Source organism: Triturus cristatus, chromosome 12 (assembly GCF_964204655.1).
Source record: "Triturus cristatus chromosome 12, aTriCri1.1, whole genome shotgun sequence".
NCBI lineage: Eukaryota > Metazoa > Chordata > Amphibia > Caudata > Salamandridae > Triturus > Triturus cristatus.
Window position 1 is genome coordinate 159,714,023 of NC_140595.1, and position 22,881 is coordinate 159,736,903.

The window sequence follows — 22,881 nt, forward strand, 5'->3', positions numbered from 1 at the left end:
CATCTCTCCTACTGCACCCCTACACTGAGACATCGCCCCTTCTGCACACTAATCCTGAGACATCTCTTCCTCTACACCCCTACACTGACACATCTCTCACTCTGTACCCCTTCACTGACACGTCTCTCGCTCTGCAACCCTACACTTAAACATCGCTCCCTTTGCACCTCAACACTGAGACATCGCACCCTATGCACACTAACCCTGAGACCTCTCCCTTTGAATCCCTATGCTAAGATATCTCCCTCTACACCCTAACCCATCTCTCCATCTACACCCTTACACAGAGACATCGCTCCCTCTGCACCACTACACTGAGACATCTCTCACTGAACACCCTAACCATGAGACATCTCTCCCTCTGAATCCCTACACTGAGATATCTCCCTCTACACCCCTACACTGAGCCATCTCTCCTCCTGCCCCCTTGCAATGAGACATCTCCCTCTAGACCCTTACACTGAGGTCTCTCCCTCTGCACCCCTACACTGAGCCATCTCTCCCTCTACACCCTAACCCCGAGATCCATCCTTCTGCACCCCTACACTGGGACATCTCTCCTTCTACACCCCTACACTGAGACATCGCTCCCTCTGCACACTAACCCTGAGACATCTATCCCTCTGAATCCCTACACTGAGACATCTCTCCCTTTACACCCTTACCCATCTCTCCATCTACACCCCTACACTGAGACATCTCTCTCCCTGCACCACTACACTGAGACATCTCGCCCTGAACCCCCTGACCATGACACATCTCTCTCTCTCTCTCTGAATCCCTACACTGAGATATCTCCCTCTAGACCCCTACACTGAGATCTCTCCCTCCCTACCACTGAGACATCTCTCCCTCTACACCCTAACCAATCCCACCTTCTGCACCCCTACACTGAGCCATCCCTCCCCCTCCACCCTAACCACGAGATCCATCCTTCTGCACCCCTACACTGAGACATCTCTCCTTCTGCACCCCTACACTGAGACATCTCACCTTCTACACCCCTACACTGAAACATCGCTCCCTCTGCACACTAACCCCGAGACATCTCTCCCTCTGAATCCCTACACTGAGACATCTCTTCCTCTACACCCTTGCCCATCTCTCCTTCTGCACGCCTACACCGATACATCTCCCTCGACACCTTAAACCTAAGATATCTCTCCCGCTATACCCCTACACCGAGCAATCTCTCCCTGTACACCCTAACCCTGAGATCTCTCCTTCTGCACCCCATACACTGAGACATCTCCCTCTACACCCCTACACTGGGCCATCTCTTCTTCTGCACCCTTGCCTATAGGACATATCTCCCTTAAGACCACGGCACTGAGTACTTTGCTCTCTCTACAGCTCTGACTTATGGACACATCTAATAAAATTCCCCTACACTGAGGCATCTCTCCATGTGCGCCCCTGCATTGAGGACATGTCTCCTCTACCCGACGGTAAGTACTTTGCTCCCTCTACACCTCTGAATTGAGGACACAACTCAGGCACCCCTGCATTGAGGACACCTCATCTACACCTCTGCACTGAAGGGAACGCTCCACCCTCGCATTGAGGACACCAAGGGAACGCTCCACCCCTGCATTGAGGACATCTCTCACCCACACCTCTGCATTAAAGGGAACGCTCCACCCCTGCATTGAGGACACCAAGGGAACGCTCCACCCCTGCATTGAGGACATCAAGGGAACGCTCCACCCTCGCATTGAGGACATCAAGGGAACGCTCCACCCCTGCATTGAGGACATGTCCCATCTACACCTCTGCATTAAAGGGAACGCTCCACCCTCGCATTGAGGACATCTCCCATCTACACCTCTGCATTAAAGGGAACGCTCCACCCTCGCATTGAGGACATCTCTCACCCACACCTCTGCATTAAAGGGAACGCTCCACCCCTGCATTGAGGACATCTCTCACCCACACCTCTGCATTAAAGGGAACGCTCCACCCCTGCATTGAGGACACCAAGGGAACGCTCCACCCCTGCATTGAGGACATCTCTCACCCACACCTCTGCATTAAAGGGAACGCTCCACCCCTGCATTGAGGACACCAAGGGAACGCTCCACCCCTGCATTGAGGTCATCTCTCACCCACACCTATGCATTAAAGGGAACGCTCCACCCTCGCATTGAGGACATCTCCCATCTACACCTCTGCATTGAAGGGAACGCTCCACCCTCGCATTGAGGACACCAAGGGAACGCTCCACCCCTGCATTGAGGACACCCCACCCACACCTCTGCATTAAAGGGAACGCTCCACCCTCGCATCGAGGACATCTCCCATCTACACCTCTGCATTGAAGGGAACGCTCCACCCTCGCATTGAGGACACCAAGGGAACGCTCCACCCTCGCATTGAGGACATCTCCCATCTACACCTCTGCATTGAAGGGAACGCTCCACCCTCGCATTGAGGACACCAAGGGAACGCTCCATCCCTGCATTGAGGACACCTCATCTACACCTCTGCATTAAAGGGAACGCTCCACCCTCGCATTGAGGACACCAAGGGAACGCTCCACCCCTGCATTGAGGACATCTCTCACCCACACCTCTGCATTAAAGGGAACGCTCCACCCTCGCATTGAGGACATCTCCCATCTACACCTCTGCATTGAAGGGAACGCTCCACCCCTGCATTGAGGACACCAAGGGAACGCTCCACCCCTGCATTGAGGACATCTCTCACCCACACCTATGCATTAAAGGGAACGCTCCACCCTCGCATTGAGGACATCTCCCATCTACACCTCTGCATTGAAGGGAACGCTCCACCCTCGCATTGAGGACACCAAGGGAACGCTCCACCCCTGCATTGAGGACATCTCTCACCCACACCTCTGCATTAAAGGGAACGCTCCACCCCTGCATTGAGGACACCAAGGGAACGCTCCACCCCTGCATTGAGGTCATCTCTCACCCACACCTCTGCATTAAAGGGAACGCTCCACCCCTGCATTGAGGACATCTCTCACCCACACCTCTGCATTAAAGGGAACGCTCCACCCCTGCATTGAGGACACCAAGGGAACGCTCCACCCCTGCATTGAGGACATCTCTCACCCACACCTCTGCATTAAAGGGAACGCTCCACCCCTGCATTGAGGACACCAAGGGAACGCTCCACCCCTGCATTGAGGTCATCTCTCACCCACACCTATGCATTAAAGGGAACGCTCCACCCTCGCATTGAGGACATTTCCCATCTACACCTCTGCATTGAAGGGAACGCTCCACCCTCGCATTGAGGACATCTCCCATCTACACCTCTGCATTGAAGGGAACGCTCCACCCTCGCATTGAGGACATCTCCCATCTACACCTCTGCATTGAAAGGAACGCTCCACCCTCGCATTGAGGACACCAAGGGAACGCTCCACCCTCGCATTGAGGACATCTCCCATCTACACCTCTGCATTGAAGGGAACGCTCCACCCTCGCATTGAGGACACCAAGGGAACGCTCCACCCCTGCATTGAGGACACCTCATCTACACCTCTGCATTAAAGGGAACGCTCCACCCTCGCATTGAGGACACCAAGGGAACGCTCCACCCCTGCATTGAGGACATCTCTCACCCACACCTCTGCATTAAAGGGAACGCTCCACCCTCGCATTGAGGACATCTCCCATCTACACCTCTGCATTGAAGGGAACGCTCCACCCCTGCATTGAGGACACCAAGGGAACGCTCCACCCCTGCATTGAGGACATCTCTCACCCACACCTATGCATTAAAGGGAACGCTCCACCCTCGCATTGAGGACATCTTCCATCTACACCTCTGCATTGAAGGGAACGCTTCACCCTCGCATTGAGGACATCTCTCACCCACACCTCTGCATTAAAGGGAACGCTCCACCCCTGTATTGAGGACACCAAGGGAACGCTACACCCCTGCATTGAGGTCATCTCTCACCCACACCTCTGCATTAAAGGGAACGCTCCACCCTCGCATTGAGGACATCTCCCATCTACACCTCTGCATTGAAAGGAACGCTCCACCCTCGCATTGAGGACACCAAGGGAACGCTCCACCCTCGCATTGAGGACATCTCCCATCTACACCTCTGCATTGAAGGGAACGCTACACCCTCGCATTGAGGACACCAAGGGAACGCTCCACCCCTGCATTGAGGACACCTCATCTACACCTCTGCATTAAAGGGAACGCTCCACCCTCGCATTGAGGACACCAAGGGAACGCTCCACCCCTGCATTGAGGACATCTCTCACCCACACCTCTGCATTAAAGGGAACGCTCCACCCTCGCATTGAGGACATCTCCCATCTACACCTCTGCATTGAAGGGAACGCTCCACCCCTGCATTGAGGACACCAAGGGAACGCTCCACCCCTGCATTGAGGACATCTCTCACCCACACCTATGCATTAAAGGGAACGCTCCACCCTCGCATTGAGGACATCTTCCATCTACACCTCTGCATTGAAGGGAACGCTTCACCCTCGCATTGAGGACATCTCTCACCCACACCTCTGCATTAAAGGGAACGCTCCACCCCTGTATTGAGGACACCAAGGGAACGCTACACCCCTGCATTGAGGTCATCTCTCACCCACACCTCTGCATTAAAGGGAACGCTCCACCCCTGCATTGAGGACATCTCTCACCCACACCTCTGCATTAAAGGGAACGCTCCACCCCTGCATTGAGGACATCTCTCACCCACACCTCTGCATTAAAGGGAACGCTCCACCCCTGCATTGAGGACACCAAGGAAACGCTCCACCCCTGCATTGAGGTCATCTCTCACCCACACCTATGCATTAAAGGGAACGCTCCACCCTCGCATTGAGAACATCTCCCATCTACACCTCTGCATTGAAGGGAACGCTCCACCCTCGCATTGAGGACACCAAGGGAACGCCCCACCCCTGCATTGAGGACATCTCTCACCCACACCTCTGCATTAAAGGGAACGCTCCACCCCTGCATTGAGGACATCTCTCACCCACACCTCTTCATTAAAGGGAATGCTCCATCCCTGCATTGAGGACATCTCTCACCCACACCTCTGCATTAAAGGGAACGCTCCACCCCTGCATTGAGGACACCAAGGGAACGCTCCACCCCTGCATTGAGGACATCAAGGGAACGCTCCACCCCTGCATTGAGGACACCAAGGGAACGCTCCACCCCTGCATTGAGGACATCTCTCACCCACACCTCTGCATTAAAGAGAGCGCTCCACACCTGCATTGAGGACATCTCTCACCCACACCTCTGCATTAAAGGGAACGCTCCACCCCTGCATTGAGAACATCTCTCACCCACACCTCTGCATTAAAGGGAACGCTCCACCCCTGCATTGAGGACACCAAGGGAACGCTCCACCCCTGCATTGAGGACACCAAGGGAACGCTCCACCCCTGCATTGAGGACACCAAGGGAACGCTCCACACCTGCATTGAGGAGATCTCTCACCCACACCTCTGCATTAAATGGAACGCTCCACCCCTGCATTGAGGACATCTCTCACCCACACCTCTGCATTAAAGGGAACGCTCCACCCCTGCATTGAGGACATCTCTCACCCACACCTCTGCATTAAAGGGAACGCTCCACCCCTGCATTGAGGACACCAAGGGAACGCGCCACCCCTGCATTGAGGACATCAAAGGAACGCTCCACCCCTGCATTGAGGACACCAAGGGAACGCTCCACCCTTGCATTGAGGACATCAAGGGAACGCTCCACCCCTGCATTGAGGACATCAAGGGAACGCTCCACCCCTGCATTGAGGACATCAAGGGAACGCTCCACCCCTGCATTGAGGACATCAAGGGAACGCTCCACCCTCGCATTGAGGACATCAAGGGAACGCTCCACCCCTGCATTGAGGACATGTCCCATCTACACCTCTGCATTAAAGGGAACGCTCCACCCTCGCATTGAGGACATCTCCCATCTACACCTCTGCATTAAAGGGAACGCTCCACCCTCGCATTGAGGACATCAAGGGAACGCTCCACCCCTGCATTGAGGACATCTCTCACCCACACCTCTGCATTAAAGGGAACGCTCCACCCCTGCATTGATGACACCAAGGGAACGCTCCACCCCTGCATTGAGGACATCAAGGGAACGCTCCACCCCTGCATTGAGGACATCAAGGGAACGCTCCACCCCTGCATTGAGGACATCTCCCATCTACACCTCTGCATTAAAGGGAACGCTCCACCCTCGCATTGAGGACATCAAGGGAACGCTCCACCCTTGCATTGAGAACATCAAGGGAACACTCCACCCCTGCATTGAGGACATCAAGGGAACGCTCCACCCCTGCATTGAGGACATCTCCCATCTACACCTCTGCATTAAAGGGAACGCTCCACCCTCGCATTGAGGACATCAAGGGAACGCTCCACCCCTGCATTGAGGACACCAAGGGAATGCTCTACCCCTGCATTGAGGACATCTCTCACCCACACCTCTGCATTAAAGGGAACGCTCCACCCCTGCATTGAGGACATCTCTCACCCACACCTCTACATTAAAGGGAAGGCTCCACCCTTGCATTGAGGACATCTCTCCCTCTGCATGAGCGGAATCACCTCCTCGCCACAGCTGATTTACGTGTACATATCATACATCTGTTTATACCATCACCCTCTGCACTTGTGCGACAGGGACCCCTCTCCAATCGCTCTGCATTGCGTCTCCTGAAGCACATCACCTTGGAGACTTCTGAAGTGGAGTGAATCCACCATCCTCCCCAAGGTACCAGTCCGCCTCACTTGCCTTCCATGTGATTGCTCGCCTGGTCGTCGCATGACTGTCCAAATTCCTCATCGCATCATCGTACACTAGGAATACTACACACATCCCGCTACCCCTTCTTTCGACCCCACCGAGAATGGGCCGGCCATTTTTCATGCACTCCACCCTGTACCATTTATGCCCTGTGAAAAAGGTGCATGGCTCCTTCCTAGCAGACGCGTTAGCCAATTTCAGGAGCAGCCCTGATCTCCACCCACCACCCTCTGACCCAGGGGCTTCTCAGTGGACACTGATCTGATATTTTCCAACCGCAAAGATATCCCAGGTCAATACCATCCTTTTCATCCATGTCAGCGCACCCGGCCAATGTGCAGCACCCTGCCTATGCACACACTTTATTCATGATCTCAGGTCTTCATCTAGAGTGTCTCTTTGTGGTAGAAACCTGGCGGAAGCCACTGCTTTCCCATCATTACCTCGCATTGTGCTCGGGTGCATTTCCTTGAATCCCTTGACAGGACCCCCTGCGACAGAGCCCTCATCCGCAGATCTTGTATCAGCAGCTCAAACATCCTTTCCCAAATAGAGGTCCTTGCTCACATCAACCACAAATCCCCCGCGCCCGACCTCAAACCCATACTACCCTACCACCGGGCCAGCGCCCACCTGGGGTACCGCCATAGGCTACTTCGCCAATTTGACAGACTCCTTAAATTTCTGACTCATCTACCACGGACACCTGCTCCACCTCTAAACTCTGCTGTTCTTTAAATCCTGCCCAGTGCACTCCACCTTTACCAATCCACCTTATCACAAAAGACCCCATACGTTTAGCAAAACGTGATAAATGCCGCAGTGCCCAGTAACTCACATCTCATCATAACATCTGTATTACCAGAAACAAAAATAAAGAACCACAAATACTGAAATGGTTATAAAACTGAATTACAAAAGGCATATGTAATGGGTAAGAGCAGAGCTGAAGAGAGTAGAAAGTGTATGCCATGTGCATTACAGTACAGGGCCTGGCATGATCATTGAGTGTCATCACAAATTACTATGAATAAACTGCCAAATTGTTCTTTTCAAACAATGATTGCGGCAGATTTTAATATTGTATATTTCTAGATTTATTGTAAATATAATCCGGCATAATGACTCAATAAAATACTTGCAATCTGAGTCTGTCCTAAAGAAAAACACTTTAGCCTAGATCAAGCCCCCTTCTCAGCAACTATGACAAAAATGACAATATCTACTGGTACTGGGAAGAAATTGCGGCCATCTTAAGATTCATTGTCGCATTGTCACCAGCGCGAGAGACCTGTCCTGCCTCCAGGAAGGGAGGGGCCTCCTCGACAGCTTCTTGATCACAAAGTTAGCGAGCCACACACAGAAGTGCAGCTCCTCTTACAATCCCTGGAGAGGCTCAGTTTCCATCTACACAAGCAACAAAATGGCCGCCTGTGGCGGGTCTGAGGGTTTTAAATTCTGCAGCTGTTCAAGATGTAGGGCAACCTCTCTTACAAACACCTGAGGGTCCACATGGTGTGAATTTCTAGCCCATTGTGTCGAGGTATTGGGAGCAAAGGAAATATTGTCAGCCCCTCCACCCATACCAGCGACCGCAAGACTTTTAACAAAACAGGCGAAGTTACTGTCTGTCGACAGTGATATGTAAACATTGAAAAAATTAAGTCATGGAAGCTGGGCATCAAATCTCTATTATAGTGGAACCGTGCCACATTACCTGTCCTCCCCTTTAAAACCTATAATGAAGCGTCAATTAATGAAATTGCCGGTCGGATTGACCCTACTGTTGGCATACAAATATGGGCGAGGGTACAAAGAGTCTGTAGCTACCAAGTGCCGAGCATGCGGAGGAATAGAGGAATCACTAACTCACATACTATGCATCTGCGAGACACTGTGTCCGCTGAGAATATACTGGCTCCGCCCACTCTTGCGTATTTTACATATACGGACATGTCAAGCTGCCCTAGTCGAGTGCATGAAAGGCGAATCAGTGGAGCTGGCGGCACACTTCTTGAAATATCTGATGGCAGTAAAGGCAGTTTTGGACTCCGACCATCACACACAAGACTATAATTCATAATGCTGTGTCGAGTTTTTTCTTTTTTTAAGGCGTCAAGTTTATAGTTGCCTAGGCGGTGTTTCAAACTTTTTAAATTTTTTTGCGCAACCAACTGAAAGAACTCTTTTTACACTCTTTTATAATATTGGAACATATGCACTTTATATATGTGACCTCAATGCAATGGTTTAAATTAATTGTGCAATAACAAATTATCTTATATCTTATCTTCTCTCTTACATTGCAATGACACGCAGCTGCTCTCAAATATTGAATTCTGAGGTGAAGTGAGCGTTTTTGTTTCTCACCTGCATTGAAAGGGCGCATTTGTACTTCAGTAAAAACCTATCCTTCCAAAGGCCTCGAGAGTGGCCTGGCAAATGTGTCGAGCTTTCTCCACCCTAAGAGTTACCGAGAACAGACCAGAAAGAATGAGTTACACTAGAGCAGGGCATAACTAGGGTAAAGACGGGTGACATTACAGTGAGTACTACCCCGAGTGGTGACGCTTAATATATCACCAACACTAGAGACGCCACTGTTTTGGACTGACAGCACGACTAACATTTATAGAGGGGAAAATCAGCTATTTTTAGGCGCCCCTCAACAACAAGGACCTCACGTGGGGCCTGTTTTCCATTCTCGGACAGTAGGAACTAGTAAAAATAGGAGAAACCTGCACTGACACGTCATCCTTCGAAGCGTGGCTGCAGACCTGCATGCGCTGGCAGCATAACAACGGCAATATGCCCTGCAAACTCCATTTTTCTGCAGCGCCTGTTCATGTTTCAGACACCAGTCTCTACCTTTGCTCTGGTCCGTGATGAAACCCACTAGGCATAACATTGAAGAAAATGGTGGTCACATAGTGAGGCATTGTGGTCTTACCTATGACGTCACAATCAGCCTCTGACTCCACCTATGGTCAACACCCAAGCCAAGAAAAGTTCCTTTATAAGCCATATTTCTTTGGACAAAACCAACGGAGGGTGGATTAATGCACAACTTGTGAATCTATTATAAATTCACAATGCAAATGTTCTGCTCCCTGGGCTAGGCAATCGAATGGCTCTAGACATATGTGCTTAAAGGGACTCCTACTAAAAGAGAAGCTTAAGTATTGCTTTGAAAAGGAGGACATATGTTTAAAATGGACATACAAAAACAAGAAATTCAAAAACCAGAGTCAACAACTGCACTGCTGCCGGCACTCCCTGGTTCTCAAGCCGACAGCGGCTAGTCTCATTACACTGAGAAGGATGTCTGCAAAGAGGGACAACTGAAGGAAGAGAATGAGCCGATCCGCTTCCCCATGGGACCTTACATACATCTGTTTAAAAGAGTAGCTTTATTTCAGATTTGTGTAGAATAGTGCTCCTGAGACTATTACAGAAGGTGCCCCGGGGGCGCAACAGGCGTTTGCGCCCCCGCTTTGCGCGCCCTAGGGCCACCTTGGTATTATAGAAGGGGGTGCAGACGCTTGTGCGTCCCCTTGTATAATACCGCTGGCGCACTTAATGCGCCAGCGCTACCTTCAGAGGGTGTTCCCTCATTTGCATAGGGGTGTGTCCTATGCAAATTAGGAGATTCCTTTGACTCTGCGCCAGCGCCATATTACAGACACGGGCGCAGAGTCAAAGAAGCCCTCAGGAGGTGCACTCACAGTGAGCCATTTAAAAGGTGGCGCACTGTCAGTAAGCCTTGTGACAGTAGCCCTCTGCAAGGGGTAAAGGGGGTCTCATGGATCCCCCCAGGCATCCCCTTGCAGGCGGTTGCAGTCAAATACTGCACCCGCCTGCAAGGGGAACTCTAATCCCCTTCGAAAGTGCAGGCAGGTGCCACTTGCATGGTGAAAACCCGGAGCGGCTGCTCCGTGTTTTCACATGAATGCGCTGCCCTAGGGGCAGCACGAGTTTGCGGCTGCCCTGGAGGCAGCGCATAGATCATAATAGGGCACATTGGCATTGTTTGTGCCGGCGCACCTTTTGAAAGGTGCGCCAGACACAAACAATGCCAATGCGTAATAAGGCCCCTGGGTGTCTCTTTTGAGCATTTTGAAAGGCAGGAGACTTTAAAAAAAAAAAAAAAAAAAAAGGAAGGGAGCAGGAGAAATGTCTATTGGTCAAACAAGCGTTAAAATCTGCAGACTGTGAGCTTCCTTCATACTTCATGTGGTCAGTTTCAGAACAGATATGCTTCTGGAGGGAGCACGAGTGAGATGGACTATTGGTGTCGCACTCTCTACAACTGGAGGGTCAATAAGGTATAATTTTCTGGATTTTCTGTATGACTGGCCACTGGCATTCGATAGGCTGACAGAGATGGAACAAGTGCTGAGTCGTCTGGGGTCTGCTAGTTTAAAGCCTTGTTGGGTATGCGGAGTCCCTTGACCTTCGCTCACTCTTTAATTCCCAACTAGAGCCGACGTCATGACCATTGCCCTGAAGGTTTTTATCCAGATAGGACGTAGGCTACACGTTGGTGGATGTGCTGTAGTCTGAGGTCATTTTGGTATGGAGTTCCTAGAATGCACTACAATAGGCGAGCTTGTCCATCGCCATTGCCAGGACGAGCATGGTCGTCTGTTGTTTCTGTAGGAATGGAAGGATCCTCTGGCGAAGCTGTGAGGGATCGGAAGCAGTGCACAGGGCCGTGCGGACTGGATGGGCCAATGAAAGCTCATTGTTGGAAGGAAGACTCGCATTTCATGCAGTGGTGGCTCCTCTGCTGTGGCGGAGGAGTGTCGCCCCACTGCTTTTGAGCAGTGAGAAGAAGAAACACACTCGACCCCACCCCCAGCACGACCTGCCCCGCCACCCGCGAGCCATGCCGGCCGCCACTGATTTCATGCTGAAGGTGCGATGGAAGTGTTGCCCATAGTCGCTACCCACTTGCAATGATAGAGGATTGATGCGCTGGGCCAGTAGGCACTCTGAAGTTTTTTTTTTAGGACTGACGAATAATTGGTTGGCTCGGATCCAGGTCTGAAACTGATTTAGACAGTCTACATGTTGGCCATAGTCAACCTGTAGCATGGGGGCACAGATTAGATCATTGTTGACAGCGATCAACAATCTTGCGAAGTGTAGACAGGTTGGTGTAAAACAGGATTTCAGATGGGCCAGTCCTGGGTCGCGGCACAGGTGATGAACAGTAACTGGGGAAGGTGCGGGAATATCTTCACTGGTTGAGTCAAAAAGGATTCAAGCCAGCATAGGAGAGGCCCGGTTATTCCTCATGAGGCTTGAGGTGATGATGGTGTGCCCGAGCTTTGTCGGAACTGACTCATCTCCAACCAGTTAACTGCATTAATTAGTTTCATAGTTACACTGAGAAGGGGAGCCACCAGTTTTGCTGTAAAAGGTTACAGATTACCAAAGCTCTGGTGAGAAATCCCCAAGAGCAATAACCTGAAGTGTGATCTCAGATTGGAATTATTGAAGATGCCTCATCGTAACCGAAAGATACCAATGCTTCCTCGCCTGCCTGCGCCCTCCTGAGACCTTCAAAGTATTACAGCAAAGGGAAAGTTTGGACCTTCCATGATGACAGGGATCAACTGATGGAAGCAGACATTGGGTGCTCCAAAAAGATCCTTCATGGCGGTACCGGAGACAAGACCTTGAACCACTCAAACGAAAATAAATGCAAAGCTGCTTTTCTTTATGAACTGCCACTGAACAGAAAGGACTCTTGCAATTACAAATAATAAAGAAACCAGGCTGATGAGTGCCACTGAAGGCCAGAGAGGCTACAGTAGCCCCAGCGGCAAAAAAAGGCTCTCAGCACTGCCTTGTGAGGCTACCGATGGGCTAATACCATACCCGGAAATGTATTGTACTCTGCAATATCAGATTTTCTGGGTGCACCATTACCAGACGACCTATGGGAACGTGGAATAACTGAGGAACTTGGGGTTTCCACACGATTTTTTTAATGTAATTCCCACACCCAGGCTGTTTTCTTTGAACATATTCCACCACCTGACAACATTGCCCTTTGAAAACCTGGGTAATTAAATACCACTTATTGTATGATACTGATTCAGGGAGAAATTCACATTTCAGCCACATCTGTAATCCAAAAATATTCTAAAAGAGGGCCTTTGTGGCAATTGGCAAGCGTGCGTTTCTATCTCGTCCACATTTTTGCCAGATGTTTGTCTTACCAAAAACAGTGCCAGAGAACATGGAAATGGGAAGGCAATATAAACCAAAAGGGAAACACAAAGTTGACATGCTGTGACACCCTTGCTGTGCCCTGCTGTGAAATATAGTAGGACTTTCCACGAACCCAACAAACTCCCACTCGCTGCGATGCCCACTCACTTTTGTTCCGCAGAGACACGGTCTGAAGTGCAGAGTTGTTCTTTTGAAGCGCTGCTTTCTGCACCTGAGAAAAGAAAAAGGAGAAATGATACATATCAAGCCACCAGGCACGACTAAATAAAAAGTTATTATAGAATCGCACATTTATTCCCTACATCGGCGCCACCTTTGACCTTCTCCCAGTCAGGTCTGCCCAGCTGCTGATAGGCTGGGAGCTGTCAGGCTGAGGACACCATCCATGGAGGTGAGATCTTTGGAGTTCACCCTGAACTCTGCTGCCAGATTCACCGGCAGGAATCCGCCAGCTTCTGTCCCACCACAGTAGAGTATGTTGGGGGACCTGGACTATGCGATACCATTCCCTTGTTGGTGCCTCCGTTTTCTGCCTCTATTTCCCTGCCTGCAAGTTATTTTATTGCTATCATAGGATCTCAGTTGTGGTAGACTTGCTGTTGTCTTTTTCTGCTTTTGCCAAAGGGATTTACTCAGCCCGACCTAGAACCCGAGCCCATTTTCTTAACAGAATGGATTCATGGATTCCTAAAAGCAGAGCTCGTCTCTGTAGGATGGATACGAGGTTTCCTAGAACACAAACTTATTTGCTTAGTATGATGGGCAGATACAGTCCTAGAAACTGAACTCACTTCCTTAGTAGGAAGGAGGTAAGTATTTCTAGAACCTGAGCCCATTTTCTAAGGAGCATGGACAAACTGATTCCTTGACCCAGATCCCATCTCTTTAGGAGGATGGATAGAAGGATTCCCAAAATCCGAACCCATTTTCTAAAGTCTAATGGATGGAAAGATTCCGAGAACCCAAACCCATTTCCTTAGAAGTCGACCAGACGGATTCATAGAACCCGAGCCGATTTCTTTGGTGGTAAAGGTAGAATTATTCCTAGAACCTTAGCCGACTTCCTTATTAGGACAGGTAGAAGCATTCTTAGAACATAGTCCATTTCCTGAGTAGAACATTTAGAAGGATTCCTAGAACCCAAGCTTTTCTTCTCAGTTGCACAGATAGCAAGATTCCTAAAATCTGCACCCATTTCCTTAGGAGACAGACCAATGGCTTCCGAGCTCTTGGGTGCTATTGGCTAATACCAAACAACTACAATTCTGTACAAAGAAATTACACAGCAACTTCCATTTAATCAACTCTCTCTCTCTCTCTCTCAAAAAAAAAAAAAGTTGTGATTGGTCTGAGCGGCCTGGTTCGGCACTGCAATAGGTAGTGGGAGCCTGTACATTTTCCGTACTCGGCTGTGCAATATAGCCAGGTGGAGAACATGTGAAGTGCGGATGTCTGTTTGGCCGACCCAAAACGGCTGGTGGAACTGTCATGCACACTTAGAAAGTGCCACCACTCCTTCCCCCTGCTCTGTGGGAAGCCCAGCCCCCCCCCCACACCTAAAAGAAACAAAACTGAGCCAGTACTGAAAAATAAAAAGATAATAACGGTGTTATCATTTTATTTTTACCGTGGAGTGACGCATCTCTGCGTTAGCGGAGAAGCCGCCGCTGGCCTAAGCAAGAACCACAGAAAAGTATTATAGAGTACATGCTTTTTATGTTAGATTCACGCAGAACAGTATTAAACATGACAATCTTATTATGTGAGATACATGCAGAACAGTATTATATATGACATTTTTATCATGTAAGATTCGAACAGCAGACCTTTCAAACTTACAAAATGTGCAGAATTCATCTGAACACTGTACTCCTTTGAAATAAATGTTCATTAGAGAACACCGATGTAAACACGAATTTGCATAAACACAAAAAAAATCATGACCAAGAAGAAGTCATTCTTTTCCACCCTGTCGCTTCTCTTTCTGCCACCGTCTTCCCTCCTCTGTGCACTTGAGATATTACCCTTCCAGGGCAACATGATCACCCAGAAACTACCCAGATGCAGCACTTAAGGACAAAATGTGACCCGCTAACATTTTTATTGTATCATTAACTTTTTGGTACTTTTCATAGGCATGAACTAGAAACCATGTTTGTGCTTGAATTCAGCACATGATGGGCACATAGTGGACTGTGTACACGTGCAGCAAATCGCTAGTTACAATGACAAATCGTCATCCGGGGACTTAAGTAATGTCAGTGGTCTTGCATATGTGAAAGATGCAGGCAATGGCATATTGTACAGTACTCACGGGTACCACAGTCGGAAGCATCCTATGAAATTAAGGACACCAACTGATGAATAAACAGAAATACTGCACATTAGTAGGTATATTTCTTGTCCTGCAGGAAAACCTTTCCATTTTTTGACTACTGAAGCACATGGTCTATTCTTGTGTTTTTAACATGATTAGCACAACAGTGGTGTGAAGGGTCAACACAGAGGGAAGGAAGCTCCTGGGGAGGGTTCCACATTTACTTGATTTTTTTATATGATGTGAATAATATCTCTGGGTCAAAGGAGGACATGAGCATGCTCCAGAAAACAAGTGAGTCTTTTAGGTACTCTGAGCTCAGGCCCAGCAACCTTCATTTCTAGGAAAAGACACCTTTCCATGTCCCCTTTAATCAAACCTTTTCATAAGTGAACATTGAATGGAACAGGACAGTCTCCGAAGGGCGCAGCCTCTCACCTTCTGTTTGACCTTGGTGCAGTTGGCCAGCGTGTCCTTGCAGCGATTGTGGATGGTGACATTGCATGCTAGAAAGAAAGGGAAAAGAACAGACCATTAGCAACAGATACTCATCATCTCGTTGACTAGTGCCATGCATGCGAACAGGCCTAGAATGAAATCTGATGAGTAGAGATGTCGATCAAAGCCTGCTTGGCTGGGGCGGAGTCAGTAACACGTCAGCTGACCCAGGGGTGTAGTAGCCGTGTAGGCTTACTGCTCGCAAGAGTAGCTTCTCCTAGAGCTATGCCTTTAGAACAGAAAACTGGCGCCCTTTAATATACATGGAGTATCTGTCAGAGCAGTGTGGGTCACAGCAAATCACATTTAGAGCCCTAAAATGCTGTTCAATGTAAGCCGCTAGACTGTACTCTCTCTTTACGATCTAACTCCAGCAGCTCCTGCAGTCTTCGATTGGACACTATATCTTTATTTATGGGGTTTAATATAGAGCAGACTTTACCCAGAGGTGTTGGAGCGACTTATGCTAGAACTAGAATATTGCCAGAGCATCAAAGGTTAAAGCGGCCGGATATACAGAACAGAAGTGGATTTTGAATCTAAGATTTACATATCTTGATATGTTACACATCCAGATATTTAAACACCGATCTTAGAGTAATGCTACTTATACAAAGTAGTGCGTTGCTGCCGGCAAGCGTGGAAGGAGACCTACTGGTACAATAATGGGTATCCCTTTCTTCCTCAGAATCTGGGCATATAGTAAAGTTATGAACAATGTTGACTCTGTTAGATACAAAAGGGAAGTTTGTAATTTCTACAAAGTGGTATTAGGCGGCTCTTCATGCTGTTTTGTGGCAAGCGCCAAACTATCCTGGAGTTCAACACACATATATTTCTCCTGTATTGACTAATGTGGAGTTTTAATAATCAGATAATTCCCAACTCTGGCTTTTCCATGTGGGGGTGGCCCATTGTGACACAACTTTGTTCACTTTACTGGATTCCTTCAAGAGGGTTTTTCCACTGTTCTTGTCCTGATGAAGACCCGGCTCCCTCAAAACCAATACTTAACGGATTGAAACTTTGATGCTATTTCAGTTAAATGCTTTGATATTATGCTGATGAAACTGGCATTACTATGTGAAATTGAATTGATTCCCTGTATGTACAATGAGCTGATTTGTTTCAGCCATTAGTTATTCATATATCACCTGTTAGCCTCCCATCCTCACTGCGCCACTGCACTTATTCTGTTTTGTGGAAAACCTCTTACTATTACTGATTCATTTGTTGTCAAATTCAGTGCCCGTTCACTCTCAGTGAACTTCACCAAAATACGTGACTTGCAGTTCCATAAATGGTCTAAGGGGAAGATCCTTTCCAGACATCTTCCTAGTAACTACAATGATCTCTATTGTAAATATATCCGACAGAATCAACACTGTTTATAACTACAGGAGTGGAAGGGAAGGCAGGGAGTAAAGCATGAGTCGACAGTGCTTGAGATGGGCAGAGGGTGCTCGGTGACAGGGGAGGTAAAAGGTGTATCAGCATCAGAAACTGAGAAAGGGCTGATCCAACTAGATGGACAGTTAAGAGTTAACTCCACCTCTTTTTTTCCATTTTATTTTAAACACAAGCCTAGTATTAGCGAGCTTTACAAGAGAACTAGACTACATTTACAAAGTTTTTTCTTTTGGAATTGTAAATATATATATATTCACTGAAAAAACCAATCCTCTGCTCATGACGACACATATTACATCACTCATGACATGGTCAGTGGCATCACTCTTGACATCACTGATGACATCATCCTTGTGATAGAGTGGCGGTCGCGCGAGTTATAGTTATCTGAACTAACTATAACGGTGGAATTTCATTGGTTTTTTACGAGTGAAATATCCACCTAACTATAACATGTGTGAAACCTATGGTTTTTTAAGTGAATTTGCAAGGTTTTTTAAATGCTAATTCCTAACTATAACGTGTGTGAAACCTATGGTTTTTTCAGTGAATTTGTACGGTTTTTTAAATGCTAAGTTATGTATGTATTATTTTTTTTTTATATTTATTTTTCAATAAACTACGTACTAAATTTTTTTAAAAAATTTATGGTTTTTCACCGTACGCGCACGGTGCGCGCACCCCCGTGATTTATTTTAAAAAACATTTAAATGTTTTTTTCTGCCTTCGGGGTCCTTCAGGGACCCCCTGACAAAGGCTAGGGGGTCAGGAGCTTTCTACCCTGCCCCCTTTTCACGTTCGCCACCTTCCTTTTCCACTCTCACACTGAAAACAAACAAAATGGCGGCTGACACTTCCTGATTTCGACCGATTCGAACGTTGACTGACATGTAACAACCAATCAGAATTACGCTTGCGCACGTTAGAGTGCGCGCACGGTGCGCGGCTATAGATATGTATGTGCTTTTAAATGCAATTTTCTCAGGAACTACTGAACAGATTGACTCCATATATGCAAAAGGCACATCCCTGACCTGAGGACTACCTTTCTGCCAAATTTCAAGTAATTCTGTTCAGCCGTTCGGGCTGTACCTTCGACTAAAGGTCCTATATGAAAATGCATAGGGAAAATGCGTTTTGGGACCCCCCTTTTTTCTCGGCCCCCGCTTGACGAATCCCCCCCGAGACTTTCAGGGTAGGAGCTGAGCGGAGCGCCCCATTAGTTTTGAAAATTTCGCGAAGATTCGTCAACCGGCGCCAAAGTTATTCAAAATAGAATTTTGAGATTTCCTATGGAAACACGGTCCTAACTATAACTATCTACTGGCGACCGCCAGTAGATAATATATATATATATATATATATTTTCAACAACACAGTCCACAGTGCTGCATTATTTCTTTTGTGGTGATATATATATATATATATATATATATATATATATATATATATATACGAACAAACTCAGTTTCTCCACACCTCCACATCCAAGATGGGCGAACAGAGAATCCACGAACCACTGGAAATATTTGGCATAAAGATCTTTTTATTTGCTCCTCAGAACGACGCGTTTCGGGCAACACTTGCCCTTGATCTCGTTACAAAGGAGGCCGTTCGCCATGTTTAAATATGCTGTGCTTTCGCCCCGCGTGGTATGTGAACATAGAAAACATACTAGCACTAATTCTTCATACACAGTTGGTCTATTTACTTTTTCACATTTTTTTCCTTTGCACATTCTGTATGTTAACACAACCATTTTTCAATTGGCAACATATTATTTTTTACACATTTTTATTCACAAGTTCCCTAATTGCCTGGCTTATTATGTTTGGGATTTAAAACCAAAATTTCTTCATATATAAATATATTTAGAATTGCATTGTGCGATACTTTTACGCAATGATTCGCTAACATAAATTGTTGCATCTATAAAAATCATTATTAGTATGATGGTAAAATCCATAAATTCTGCCTAATGCTCCTTGGAACATTAAAAACATATTTATACAACTTCTCAATCATTGTAAATATAACGTTATTTCTTACTATGCAATATTGTAAAATCTATTCTTCCTGCCTAATGCTTATTCGCACGGTCAACTCATATATGTACAATTTATTACTCATTGTAAACATAGTGTTATTGCAAACTGTGCAGGTACTCGTCGCAAATTTGGTCACAACTCAAGCCATAATGCAGGGAATTGTTACCTAATGATATTCCATCCTGTGCAAAAATGCCTATTGGTAAAGTGCTATATACTGTGCAAAGTATGCAGTACAACTGTAAAGTGCTTGAAGTGCAAAAGTGCTGAATCTGGCCAACTAGGCCACTTAAAGTGCAAGTTCTAAATCCTCAATAAAAAATACCATCATAAAAGCCATATCTAAAAAATTATTATATATATGTACATCTCTTGCGCGGTCCCAGATGGAATTTAGGACACGCTACTGCAGAAACAACCATTACATTCTTTGCTATAGTCCTATCTCTGTATTCCATGAATGTCAGATCAGTGTCATTCGTGGCCATACCACAATGATCTTTAAGCTCACTCATCTTTTATAACAGAATGTGGTTTTATTAGAAATAGTGTAAATCCTCAGTATTATTTAATCAATTGCGAAATTTACTATCTAGCTCCAAAATCATACGGGACTCTGTTGCGCTAACTGGAGTAGGAATAGTAATTTATACTATTCCTAAATCCAGCACACCATCTAGAGCAAGTCGTAGAAACGACATGCAATTTAAAGCCATGCGTGGTAAGAACGCGGACGATGTAACGTCTGCGTTGTAACCTACTGCGTGATAATGGATGGCGTAGTAACGTGTGTATATGTATGTATGGATATATATATAGATATATATATATATATATATATATATAGATATATATATATATATATATATATATATATCCAAGTCTAAGCTTCCTCCCATGAAGAAAAAGCGCAATACAGCTCCGGGGTAAAATTGACAAAGGCTTTATTTTCAAAGGAGCGTAGTGCTCAAAGTTCCTGGAACGCTCAGGCAGACGCGTTTCAAGCCTCCAATGGCTCTCTTCAGTGCCGGTTTCACGAACTTCTGTGCTCTGTAAGGGGGTCAAACAAGATGCAGCTGTAAAATAGACCGCTCCCTCTGTGATGTCATCACTCCTCCTCCAATGGAAGGTGTGCTAGCCCCTTGAGCTCACACCTTGCTGAGCAGATGCATGCTGGTTAGTGTAGTTCACATGGAGTGTCTGTGTAGTAACAGCGTTTCTCCTAACAACAAGTGATGCCCCAACAAAGTTGGTTGTGTTCCACACGTTAGCCTCAGATGCCCAGCAGTATCGAACAAAGTCTAATGCCAGCCCCTTATCAGGCGAATCGTTTCGCCTACTCTCTCCCCTTGCCGCTTGTCAAACCATGTGGCTATCTGGGCAGCTGGGGGGGCGCCGTGTTGATGCAGTCCATGCAAGAAATCTACAACGTGCTGGTCTCTTCACGGTGCTCCAGAACGAGAGGGTGTATTGCTAGTCAGCGACCTGCTTGCTGACTTAATATCCAAGTCTAAGCTTCCTCCCATGAAGAAAAAGCGCAATACAGCTCCGGGGTAAAATTGACAAAGGCTTTATTTTCAAAGGCGCGTAGTGCTCAAAGTTCCTGGAACGCTCAGGCAGACGCGTTTCAAGCCTCCAATGGCTCTCTTCAGTGCCGGTTTCACGAACTTCTGTGCTCTGTAAGGGGGTCAAACAAGATGCAGCTGTAAAATAGACCGCTCCCTCTGTGATGTCATCACTCCTCCTCCAATGGAAGGTGTGCTAGCCCCTTGAGCTCACACCTTGCTGAGCAGATGCATGCTGGTTAGTGTAGTTCACATGGAGTGTCTGTGTAGTAACAGCGTTTCTCCTAACAACAAGTGATGCCCCAACAAAGTTGGTTGTGTTCCACACGTTAGCCTCAGATGCCCAGCAGTATCGAACAAAGTCTAATGCCAGCCCCTTATCAGGCGAATCGTTTCGCCTACTCTCTCCCCTTGCCGCTTGTCAAACCATGTGGCTATCTGGGCAGCTGGGGGGGCGCCGTGTTGATGCAGTCCATGCAAGAAATCTACAACGTGCTGGTCTCTTCACGGTGCTCCAGAACGAGAGGGTGTATATATTGCTTAATACCCCGATGAGGCACTGTGGTGCTTTTCAGTGAGTAGCAAGCGCTACTCCATAATACAAAGGATTAGGGGTAGATTAGTATAGGGAAATATAAGTAGTACATTTGAGAGGGGGGCATGTGAGTCTGTCAGGTTGGTTGTATGGGATAAAGGAGGGATAGAGGATAGAAGAGGAAACGTTATTTGGGGGGTCATAGTAGTAAAATTAAGTGTTTTATAAGAGGGTTAGAGGAGGGAAGAGTCTACAAAAGGTTTTATGGGAGATCATGGTAGTAGAATGAGGTTTGGGATGAATCAGAGAGTGGAGGTAGAGGGTATATTGAGGGGGTATAGGATGAGACAGTATTGCATTGGGTAAACTTTAAGGATTTTATCCACAGTAGGAGTTAAGTAATAAATATATAGATACAGAACTACATAGAAAGGTTATACATGTATAAGGAAAATAATATGTTGTAAGTATGTTTGTTTGTACCTGTAGAGGACAGTGGTGCAGTAATTTTGCGTTTTTTTCAAATTAAAATGCCCCTTTTGAAGAATGTTGGTTTGAATGGGTAATGCTGTCTAGAAGGATTCAAGTGAGCGACACGGTATTGTTTCACATTGTAACTCATTCTCAGGGGACGACCATACAGGACTAGGTCATCTGTGGGTACATACTACCCCGAATTCACAGTGCCCATTTCAAACTCAGAGGTCTGAAAGGCAAAGCTGGTCCAGTAAGAATGTACATCTAAGCTGAAAGTTGCACACAGCAGCAGCAGGCGCATTGACACGATGGACTATACTGCCTCGCTTTGTATCCTATTAAGTCCACTGTGTTGTATGGTTTCACACAAGCCTCGACTTTCTTTTGATATGCAAATCTTCTCACTTTGAACCCCATTTACGACATACACAGCCTCTTTGGGTTGATTGTTCAGGAGGTAGGAAGAAGGGGGAACGTGCAGAGTCTCTGTGACAAAGGCAGTAACCCACTGAGCTAGCCACATAAAATGCAGTTTATCTGCATTTAACAACTACCAACAGACAAAATGATTGCTCTCCAGCAGGGTCATAAATCGCCAGTTATCAGTACATTTTCTTTTATCGTTGTGCATCATTGGCAGATTCACTGTGAGGGTCATGGCTCATCTGTGGGTGGGCCTGGCCCGCCCTGGCCCACCCGCTAGAGCCGGGCCTGGCCCACCCGCTAGAGCCGGGCATGGCCCACCCGCTAGAGCCGGGCATGGCCCACCCGCTAGAGCCGGGCCTGGCCCACCCGCTAGAGCCGGGCCTGGCCCACCCGCTAGACCCGGGCCTGGCCCACCCGCTAGAGCCGGGCCTGGCCCACCCGCTAGAGCCGGGCCTGGCCCACCTGCTAGAGCCGGGCCTGGCCCACCCGCTAGAGCCGGGCCTGCTTCTATCTAAAATTCAGTGCTGGAAGAACCACAGGGCATGGAGAACAGAGGGTTTTAGCGTCCTG

At 47.5% G+C, this 22,881-nt stretch overlaps 1 protein-coding gene across 11 annotated transcripts in view; it reads right to left on the bottom strand.

The window, feature by feature from the left end:
* The window catches only part of ARHGEF2 (Rho/Rac guanine nucleotide exchange factor 2), a 724,728-nt gene that overhangs the window by 63,180 nt on the left and 638,667 nt on the right, over window positions 1-22,881 (bottom strand). For all 11 annotated transcript variants that reach the window (XM_085638384.1, XM_085638386.1, XM_085638383.1 and 8 more), the window contains 2 exons: window positions 15,791-15,858; window positions 13,183-13,246 (listed from right to left, as the gene is read on the bottom strand). In XM_085638384.1, coding sequence (XP_085494510.1) covers window positions 13,183-13,246; window positions 15,791-15,858 — 132 coding nt within the window. The remainder of the gene's footprint in view (window positions 1-13,182; window positions 13,247-15,790; window positions 15,859-22,881) is intronic.